The following is a 10,857-nucleotide window of genomic DNA, read 5'->3' on the forward strand; positions in this document are numbered from 1 at the left end:
TAAATAGTGCCTTTACTCTTTAAATAGTACCTTTATATAGATAGTCGTTTTTTGCTTTTATTTTTTATTTTTAACACAACATCGTTTTTTGCTTTGAGCATTGTAAATTAGTTTTCTTCTTTTACTAATCATTGTTTGTGGAAGTGTGGAATTTGTGCTTCTATTTGATGTTATAAGTCATAACATTTGTTAAAGCGTAATATTATTATTATGTTTAAAGTTCTAAATACTTTATTACTAAATTAATAATATAATGTAAACTATATTATTATATTATTTTTTAAAAAAAATGTTTGCTTAAGTATGTTTATGGTAAAATATGATTAAACATGGGTGTATAAAATTTATTTATGCTAATAATCGAAGTATAATAATTAATTCATATTTCCATTTTCAGAAAACAATAATAATAATAATAATAATAATAATTCATATCATATATGTTTAAAAAGATTTGTTTGGTTTAAAAATGTAAGCTAATGGATGGGCCGTTTGGGCTGTAGTTGTGAAGGATATTGTTTGAAATTTTTACTCCCATAATCTTTCAAAAAATCTTAATCTCAATCGCTCTTATTTTTCACTATTTTATCATTTCACTTTTTATTCTGGTATCAAGTTTTTTAGACTAATTGGACTCTCACCGTCTTTTTTTCTTTTTGGTAAGATGAAGTCATTTTAACAGGAAAACATTTCCTTCATTATTTATGAAAATTTGGTGGTTTAAGTTTTTATAACATATTTCTATTTTAAAAACTTGCACCAAATTTTTTGGAGTTGTTTGACACAACTTGATTTAAATTTTTGAGATTTTTTTTATAGAAACATGATCAACCAAAATTTTTAGTATATGTTTCAAAAACCTAAGCTGAGATTTTCAGAAATTTAAACGAAATTTTTTGTTGTAAACAATTGATTTTATTGTAAAAGAAGGACATAATTGAAAGTTTAAGTTAGCGGTGAGAGTAGAGGTATAATTGTAAAGTATCGAGTAAACTTTAAATATTGATTCACCTTCCACGTTTAAGCTTAAAAAAAAATGAGTATGGGCACGAAGATCGGTTATTACATGCAAAATTAAACAGATATAGTATCTGTATTCGTCCCATATCCGCACTTGTATAAATATATTATTTATTTATTATATTAATGTTTAGGTTAACTAATTATTTTCTTTTATGTTTTAACATCTATCGATATTATTGGACCACTACAATATTTATAATTGAAAAATAAACGTATGCAAATTTTTTAAGAATTTGATTATGATGAACAAGTAAATAATTGTGACTTTATAACTAAGAGATACGTCTTATTAATCATTTTATAATTATACTTGCAACTTTCTATCAATTGTTTTTACATATTTCGAATAATATTGTTATAGGACTTACAACTTCATAAAGTATTATTATGGATATTTGAATATGTATTGTAACGAGTATTTATTTGAAATATTTTGAGTTAAAAAATATTTTGTTTTATAATAATTTATGATTGAATTTAAGATATTTGAATAATTTTTAAATTTAATCACAACAATATCATTTATTTATCGATCTATTTTAGTTAAAATATGGTAATGAGTATGAGTACGGACAATTAGATATCCAGATGGTAAGGATAAGAGTATTAAAGTTGATATCCAACAGAATACGGGTACAGGTATTTTTTTAAATCGCGGGTATGAAGACGAGTACTATAGTACCCTATCTAAACTCTACTTATTGACATCCCTAGTTTAGATGTAGGCATGGACCAAGAAATTTTAAATAGTAGTACATCATATAATCTCTTTCAACCGCTAGTATTATAAAAGAGTAAATAGTCTTTTAATTTATTAAAATGACAAGTGTATTTTTTATTAATTTTTTATTGACTAAAGTGATTAGCAAAAAATTATATTTGAGGCAAATATGACTATTTCTGTATAGACCATTATTTGAAAAATATTTAAAATTTCAATTACCACATACATCGTCTCTTAAAAGTAGACGCTAATAGTCATTTTTATTTATGTTTGAGAGAGTAACTTTTAGTTTGAACAGAAAAACAAATATTTATTTTATATTGAATCGACACCAATTAGAACATTATCTTATTTATAAAGCGAAAAAAATCATGAACTATTACTTCTAAACAATATCATGGATCATCGTCAAAATTTCTAATAATTTTTAAATACTAGTTGACGATGAACCATTTATAAAAGTGATCTACCGTAAAACTCACTATTTTTAATAGTGAAAGAAGATGAAAGTTATACTTAAATATTATATTTAGACATAATAAAATTTTACAATATTATTATTACTCGTTTGAAATAAATCCACATTATTTTCAAAATATATAATTTAATTATTCTTCTTCTTTAAAATTAAGACAATAATTTAATTAATATCGATTTAAAACGAGTTAAATTTTAGAAAAATACATGTTTTTTAATCCTATTTTTAGATATCCATTGAATAATTGTTTGAGTAGTGAAATATAGGAAGATTATTCTTCCTTGTGTGATTTTTGTCCAAAGTGGACCACATTTGAGAAATACATAGAATGTATACAATAATTGATGTTATGAAATAGAAGCATTGAATAAAATATGGATGAGTGGATTGATATAACCTTAACATCTTAACATATATCCATAAGTAGTTTACGTGGCAGCTCGAAAACACTTTGTTGCCACCTATGCACCATGCACTGTCTTCAAAACTCACAGCAACACTATTACACTACTAGTTTTCCTTTGATTTCACATTCACAATCCACTTCCTTCTTTGTCTCTCTCTCTCAGCTTTTTCCCCTGCACTTATCTGTTCCACTATATCTCTCCTTTCCAATTTCCATTTTCCACGCACCGTGAGTATTTCTTTGTTCCTTTTTTTATTATTATTATTATTTGGATTTTCATTTTTCTTTCAAACCCAAATTCTGTTTTCTCTTCATTTCTATTAAAGTTCATTCTTTTTGTGGATTCATGACATGGCTTTATGCTTTTGGATTATTCGTTTTATTATATATAAATTTTGTAATTTTTCTTACTTAGTTTTCTTCTTCTATTAATCATTGTTTGTGGAAGTGTGCTATTTGAGTTGTTAAAGCTTGATAATGATATGTTTAAAGTTTTAAATAATTTTACAAACCCTAAAATTTACTACTTTCCTAATCCAACATAGAAGAATTCTACCAATCATGGTAAGCAATCAAGTGTATTGTAGGTAACATAATGAGACATACAAGTATTACTAATGTGATATTTATGTTTTCTTATAGTTGTTGATTGCTCCTCCTTAGGCATATGATTAAATCTATTTAATCTGATCAGATATGTAAAAGGTTTTTTTTTTTTTTTTGCTTATTTATTTGCACCATAGTTGTTTAGTTCTAAATAATTTTTCCAAATGCATTTACTGATATTGCAGGATACTTTGATAAACTGCATCAAACCAAACATTATGGAATTTTTGAACATATAATTGTTTAGGAGAAAGAGTACTCAATTTAGTGATTAATGGCACTAATTTCTGAGCTTTTGGCTAGTGTAATACTATTGGTGACAAGGGCTTTCACTATATTTAAGCTGGTATGCTTGTTTGCTATAAGAACTGCATTATTTGTAATTTACACTTGGATAGAGTCGGTTTGGACTGCAATAATCTTCAATGTAAACATAATATTGAGAATTATGTCATGGACATTTGGGCTTATCTTCTTGCCTGCAAGAATTGTGAATGCCATTCATAGGGAGAGGCAGGTTAGTTTTCATTCAATAGTTTTTATTTGTTTGATTTATGTCGTGTGCCTGCCTTGCATAACACAATTCATTTTTCTCTAATAGATAGGATTTAGGTGCTGAAGATTTACTGACTTAGCAATAGATATAAAACAATGTCACATTAGAGCACTCATCTTGTTTGAAATTATAGATTTGATAAGGGAATGTGAGATGGAGTGTGTTTTATTGGTTGGTAATGACGATGATATTGGAGACTCACACTTGAGAGTGACATTGTTGAAATTCAAGTGTTAATGGTAAGTTCAGAGCCATGGATTGGCCTGTGAGGGGGCGGAAATGGATGCTTATATCGAAAGTCTTTCTAGCGGTGGACTCAGACAACGTGTTTTGTTGGTTCATAACAATGTTTACAAGTATAATAATGTGCGAGACTCACACTTGAGGGGAACATTGTTGGAATTCAAGTGTGAATGGTTAGTCCGACACTTGAATTCCAGCAGATCTCTCCCTACAACATAAATCTCCAACTACACAGAATATATCAAGTCTTCTCTCACTTTCACTTTATAGGCTATCTATGTCAATTTCTGTTAGTATCCTAACTAACTCTGACTCCTAACTAACAGAAACCTGCTCATTGGGCTTACCTAACATTATGCAGCTGGAACAAAAACTACATCAAATGCAGACTGAGATGGCAAATCTAGAGTGGAGTCATAAGAAACTTCAAGAACGCTTCCAGATGGCTGTCAAAGAATGCAAAATGATGGAGATGCTACTGGCAGAGCTTGAAGAGGAACATGATATGGCCATTGCAAAAATTGAAAACTTAGAGAGAAAGGTATATATTTTATAATTCATGTGCCTGCCTTGTAACTTGTATATCTATTTAACTGTCAAGATGACTTGAATGTTGGAATTTACTGCTTGTTTGATGCTACCTATTGGTAAGGCAAATATTTTATAACTCATGTGCCAGTCAAACATAAGGATATACTATCTTTAAAAGTCTTCTAATTATTATATTTCTAGACAATTATAGTAGTTGAAGTTTTCAATTTCAGGAAGTTTATGTACTACAAAATTAGAATACATTTTATACACATAGGTGCAAAGACTTAGCTTCTGATTGACAGTTAATATAGTAAGCAATATGTTAATATCAGCAATGTTAAAGTCTTATCTGTAATTCAAGATTTTCCGGAAGTTGGCATCAGCTCTAATAGATTAAAAGGCTGTCCTGAAACTTTGTGAAGATGTTGCCTTCAATATATGACCAGATATAAATAGATATTCAGTGATATGCTAAAATTATTTGGTTTTGTTGTTTTGTACCGAAACTGATGATCGTTAGTGTCGTTGACTCATTGTTGAGTCCAATTCTCCTCGTCCTATTCGGATTGACTTATTTGATCTTTTCTACTGACATAAGCATTTGTGAGACTGTTTGATAGAGTGTTTGAGAGAGTTCACGGAAACAGTTTATGACACGTTCATAGACTGTTTTCAAGCTTATTTCCATAAGCTCTTTGGATAATTTATAAAAACAGCTTATACCTTATATGAAAACAGTTTCATTTTATTTTATCTTTTGTTATAGAAATAGTTTGTACATAAGCAATTATATGATAAGCTCTTAATTAAGTTAATTATCCAATTATATGATAAGCTCTTAATCCAGTTAAATTTATGTTTCTTAATTATATTGTTGTGCAGAAAGCTTTTCCTGATTTGGTGTTTTGTTGTTATGTCTTGTTGAAAGTTGAAGAATCAGATAAACGAAAATCTTCGGCTCAAAGAAATTCAAGGAAAGGGATACTGGAACTCCAAAGATCAAAACATCGAAAACGACCAAAAGATTGACGACAGCAGCTATAGCATTCCTCCTACCCTGCCAGGGAAATCTAGTTACACTGGCACTGGAGTTGCCCTTCAGGATCTTCTGAAGCACAAAGATATTTTGGAAGAAGGGAGCCAAACTAGAACTGAGTTGCTTAAACTCTTGAAAACTGGACCAAAACCCGAACATCTTTCCGCAGATAAATCTGAACCAATCTCAAAAGATTTAGTAGAAATGAGCGAAGTACTCGATCACCGACAGATTGCTATTTCGCAGTCAATTTTCAGCGCCATTTTGTCACTTACAGTTGGAGTGACTGCTTGGGAAGCTGAGGACCCTTGCATGCCTCTTGTTGTAGCTCTCTTTGCTGTAGTAGCCATGTCTTTGAAGAGTGTGGTTCAGTTTTTCTTCACCATCAGAAATAAACCTGCATCTGATGCAGTTGCTCTTTTAAGCTTCAATTGGTTCATTCTTGGCACTTTAACCTACCCTACACTACCAAGAGTTGCACCAATGCTGGCACCACTAGTGTTACGTTGTATCGACCAAACCGTTATGCGGTTCGGTCTCCTTTCCTTAGTTTGATATTGTTTATCTTTCTGGTTTGTGTTCTATTATATGAGTCTCTTTTTGTGGTGTATGTTTCTTAGTACTTGTAAACTGTAATTTGTTTGTTTGTGTTGATATATGTTGTCTCTTTTTTTTTCTTTCAAGTTTCCAGCACCATAGCATTGGAAAGTGAATCTGTTTTTCCAGCATAGCCTTTGTTATTTTGAAGTTTGTATCCTCTTCTACCTCCTCTATAGCCAGAGGTCAGTTCTTGGATTCATCTAACGGCTGAGATTATCAATATTTTTTTGTCATTGGATGAATTCAAGTTCCGACCTCTTTGTTATAGAGGTATCATGTAATTTTGATCAATGTGTAAGTAGAATTTTTAAGGTGTCTCAAAATATTCTATTTTAATTTGATAAAAGTATTATTTTATTATTTTATTTAGATAATTGATCAAATAATTATGTGTAACAAAATAACACAATGAGATGTGTTGGGCTGGGACTTGACAGCTCGGTTTGAAGATGAGGTTGGGCTCTAGGTTAGGAATTAGGATATATATTGATTCTTGATTGTTGTATCATGACAAAATTTAGTGGTTGCAACCTTTAAAGATCTTTATGGTAGGCCTAGGTAAAGTAAATGGATTGTCAAGATTTAAACAATTTATAGATGGATGTTCAACCAACTTCAACAAACGTGACAAGTTAGCTTAAAGTTAGCATTCAATATAGTACATTTAATATCCTGTAAGTAAAAATTTAATATCATGAGTAAAAATAGAGGGAGGATGAACAATCATCCAATTCATATTATTGCAATTCTACTCATTTTACAAGTCATAGTTGATTTATATTTTGATTGTAGCATTACTCTGTTTTGCAGAGATAGAATACAAGTACTTTCAAGAAACGAGTTACAAATATAGAATATAATTGATCTATATAACTAGTGTTTTGGTCTTTTCTTTTGTGTTAGATAAGACTTTTTTTATTTATTTCTTCCAAAAAAAAAGTACTCTTAAGAAGAAAAAAAAATACTCTTAACTAATTTATTGAATGTATTTATTATTACCTTTTAATTATATTTTTTTTATTAATATTATTGATTTATGTTAAAAGATGAAATATCTAAATTTTACTCCAACAAAATCAAGACTTTTTCATTCATAATAATACTCATGATACAATTAGAGATTGTTAGGACAGTATGTGATAGATGCTAGTATGATACATGCTCGAACAAAACTATTAGCACTACCATTAGTTGAGTGCCTATCCTAAAAAAATTGTAGGTTATGTTATAATCTCAAAAATTAGACCTTTAATTAAAAGAAGTATTACAATTTTTTTTTAAAATCTTTATTTAAATTTTAAAAAACATCAAAAGCTTGTATATAACATCAATAAAATTGAAAATCTGATTCTATTTATAGATTTCATGTCTTTTTTGTTTATGAACCCTATAGACTATAGTGTAGAGTGAACTTTTCTATCTTAGTATTTTTTGAACATACTCTTTAATAAATAAATATATTTTAGCTATGTATTGTTCATCTATCTGCACATAACTAAGAATGACCGTGACGCCTATCACGACCGTTGTAATGTCAATAGAATAAATTTTGACATTGTCTTGTTAATTCCCATATAGTCCAATTGACTAACATTTTCTTTGTTGATATTTCATCCACCACTTATTTACAATCCATCTCCAAATAATATTGTGTTGATTTAGCAAAGTAAGCCATCCCTCAAGAGAACTTATTGCAGCATAACACCAATTTGTCATATAGCACAAATGAAATTCCTGCATAGTAAACAAAAATAAAAACAAAAACAATTGAGTCTATGTTGCATTTGATGGAGGTGGATAGTTTAATAAGATAGATTAAATGAGAGTATAGTGTAAATATGGAATTATATTAGGTAAAGAACAATATGCAACATGACAATGTGGCCAAAGGTTAGCCTAGTGTTAAAAGCATATACTTATATTTTAGGTAGATATTTGTTCCACTTTGTCACTCCTGTCACCATCTTTCTAATATTGAATTTAGAAGTGGGATATGGTCATCAAGGGACCGATACCTTTTATTGATTGATTCGTCATTTGTCATTTGTCCTAAAACGTCAACGACATAACTTTTTAGGGGCTGAATAAAGCACACATTAATTAAGTTGGTATTAGATTATTAGCTTTAATTTTCATCAGCCATATGAATACACTCCAATCTAATCATGTACTCTGTTTTGGGACACAACCATGAAAAAAGTTGAAGTTTAAAACAAACATGAATTTTTTTGTATAATGTAATATGAGGGAGTGAAATTGTTTGATTCACAATAATAAAAGTTTAAAAAATTAAAAATTATTTTATCACAATAATAAAAAAAACTCAAATAATATTATATTCCTTTCATATTTAAATATAAAATTGATATATTTAATATAAATTTAGACAAGACATATTTACTTTTTTATTTATATTTAAGTTCATAATAATATATATAAAAAATTACAAATTTTATTCGTAATAAAATAATGTGATAGAAAAGAGTATCAACGAGTATTATACGTATACCAATAATTGTAAACCAATAGTATGTATAAATTCTTCACTATTTTACAAATACTTATACTTTCAAAAGTTTGTAAATAAGATAAATCCCCATGCCCTAATTAATTGGAATAATTAACATGAAAGTGCTCTTACTTTATTTTTAGCACATATATTCTCTCTATATATATACTCTAATTGTGGAGGGTGGACCTAACAAGGAACAACAATTGGTTTTACCACATCTCCTCTTTTTTGCATGCATATATCTTTAAATCTTTAAAGTGAAATAGACTGTTGGAAATATAAATAAATTTAAATTTTTATTACAAAAGATACTCATATTTAATATCTGACATGTTTTAAAGAGAATTATTTAAAATAGAGAAAATATACAATAAATCAACAGAAAAATAATACTTCCTCCTTTTTTATTTACAAAGTAAAATAAATCAATAAAAATATAATATATATATTTACAAATTTGGGTAACAAAATGAATAAATGTTGGTCTGGCCGGCCTATAAGTATATATGGCAATGATCTCTATTATTTGTATTAACGCCTATGGACTTCACAATTATGTATCAAATCAAGTCTAGTAACATTGAAAGAGACACAAAAGATGCCTTTTTATGCGTCAACTATATATACTCATTACTCATAGCTTTACAATCAAACATATTGTATTTTAGTTGCCAAACGTAATCATGTGCTCATATTCAAATTTAGAAATCTTGTTTTGTAATTTGTGGATTTAATTCTCTAAAAGATCAAACATTATTTTTTTAACAAAATATTCTTTTATTTTTAAAATTCTTAACATGTGCATTTATGTGTCTCAGGAATATATGTTAGAAAGATCTTATTAAAGACGACTAATTAAATAAGGAGATTTTTTTTATTAATAAATATTATATAACATTATTAATATGATATTTCAGAAAATAGTATAATTCTATAAGTATACTAATAAATTGTGCAAGAAAATGTTTTCATCTCTCATCTCTAAATTATGGATATGTCAAGACACTATTTGTACTCTATTTTTGATTGAACTATTCTAATCATATTTTCGTTCTAGAACTTTAAAATATTAATTATATATTATTAATATTTATAAATTATTAAATGTTTTGTAATTGTTAAATTGTATAATGCAATATTTACATCTAAAAGTAACTTAGATAAAAATACTTTTGTTGATAACGTGGTTTTTAATTTAATATTTTTTTTTTCATTGCGGAATCTTAAATTACAATCCATTGAAATTTTTGCTCGGAATATAGTCAGAAGTATAAAGGAAATCTCATTATTCAAAAAAGAATAATTGAACCCCATGCTACTGGAATTTTGGCCATCAATTTGCCTATAATTAATTGAAAGGGAGGCGTGACTAATCCCTTTGGAGGATTTTAATATGATTATGAATGTTTCTAATAAATAATTGAATTTTCATAGACATGAGATAGAGATCAAATCTCTAATCACAAATAATATGATTAATGATTTCAAGTTGCTTATCATTTTAACCATAGGTCGGTCCATAGTCCTTTGTAGATTGGCCCACCCTATATGATTTTAAAATTTTAAAGATTTCAAAATATTAGTTATATATTTTAAATATTTCAAAATTAATAGATGTCTTGCAATAGTTTAATAATAAAATGCAATATTTTTATTTTTACATGTCTTACAATATTTTCAAAATCATTATATGTCTTGAGAACAATTCTAAAATATTCTAATTTTTTTGCAGAATTTTAATTAATTTTTTTTATTTATATTTTTAGTATTTTTTTATTATAGATCCAATTTTTAAAATTAGAAGAGATCCACAAATTATTTACCAGTAATTTGCTATGTTTTGATAATTTAAATTACATATATTGAGTAACAAAAGCACTAAAATATTGGTTTGATAATTTAATATGATTCAACTTATTGACTCTAGCATCTTAATCACCAAATAAAAAATATTAAATCCATTAATTTACTTTTATGTGAGTCTGCACACACACACATTATTTTTTCCTTTTCCAACTTTTCATTACCCTAACTTCTATTTCTTAGTTTCTTTTATTATACTTTCATTCTCTAATCAAAATTTCCGGCACTCTCTCTTAAATATACTTTCCTTAGTTCTAAAATTGAAAATAAAATAAT

At 27.7% G+C, this 10,857-nt stretch overlaps 1 protein-coding gene across 1 annotated transcript; it reads left to right on the plus strand.

Moving 5' to 3' along the window:
- The first annotated feature begins 2,674 nt into the window (after positions 1-2,674).
- LOC101493598 (uncharacterized) lies at positions 2,675-6,283 on the plus strand. Its single transcript, XM_012719159.3, is given in 5 exon segments — positions 2,675-2,859; positions 3,423-3,754; positions 4,398-4,577; positions 5,499-6,133; positions 6,135-6,283. Coding segments are annotated over 4 exon segments (1,080 nt in total). The 5' UTR covers positions 2,675-2,859; positions 3,423-3,511; the 3' UTR covers positions 6,157-6,283.
- Positions 6,284-10,857: the final 4,574 nt, after the last annotated feature.

The sequence above is a fragment of the Cicer arietinum genome, chromosome 8 (genome assembly GCF_000331145.2).
Source record: "Cicer arietinum cultivar CDC Frontier isolate Library 1 chromosome 8, Cicar.CDCFrontier_v2.0, whole genome shotgun sequence".
Lineage (NCBI taxonomy): Eukaryota > Viridiplantae > Streptophyta > Magnoliopsida > Fabales > Fabaceae > Cicer > Cicer arietinum.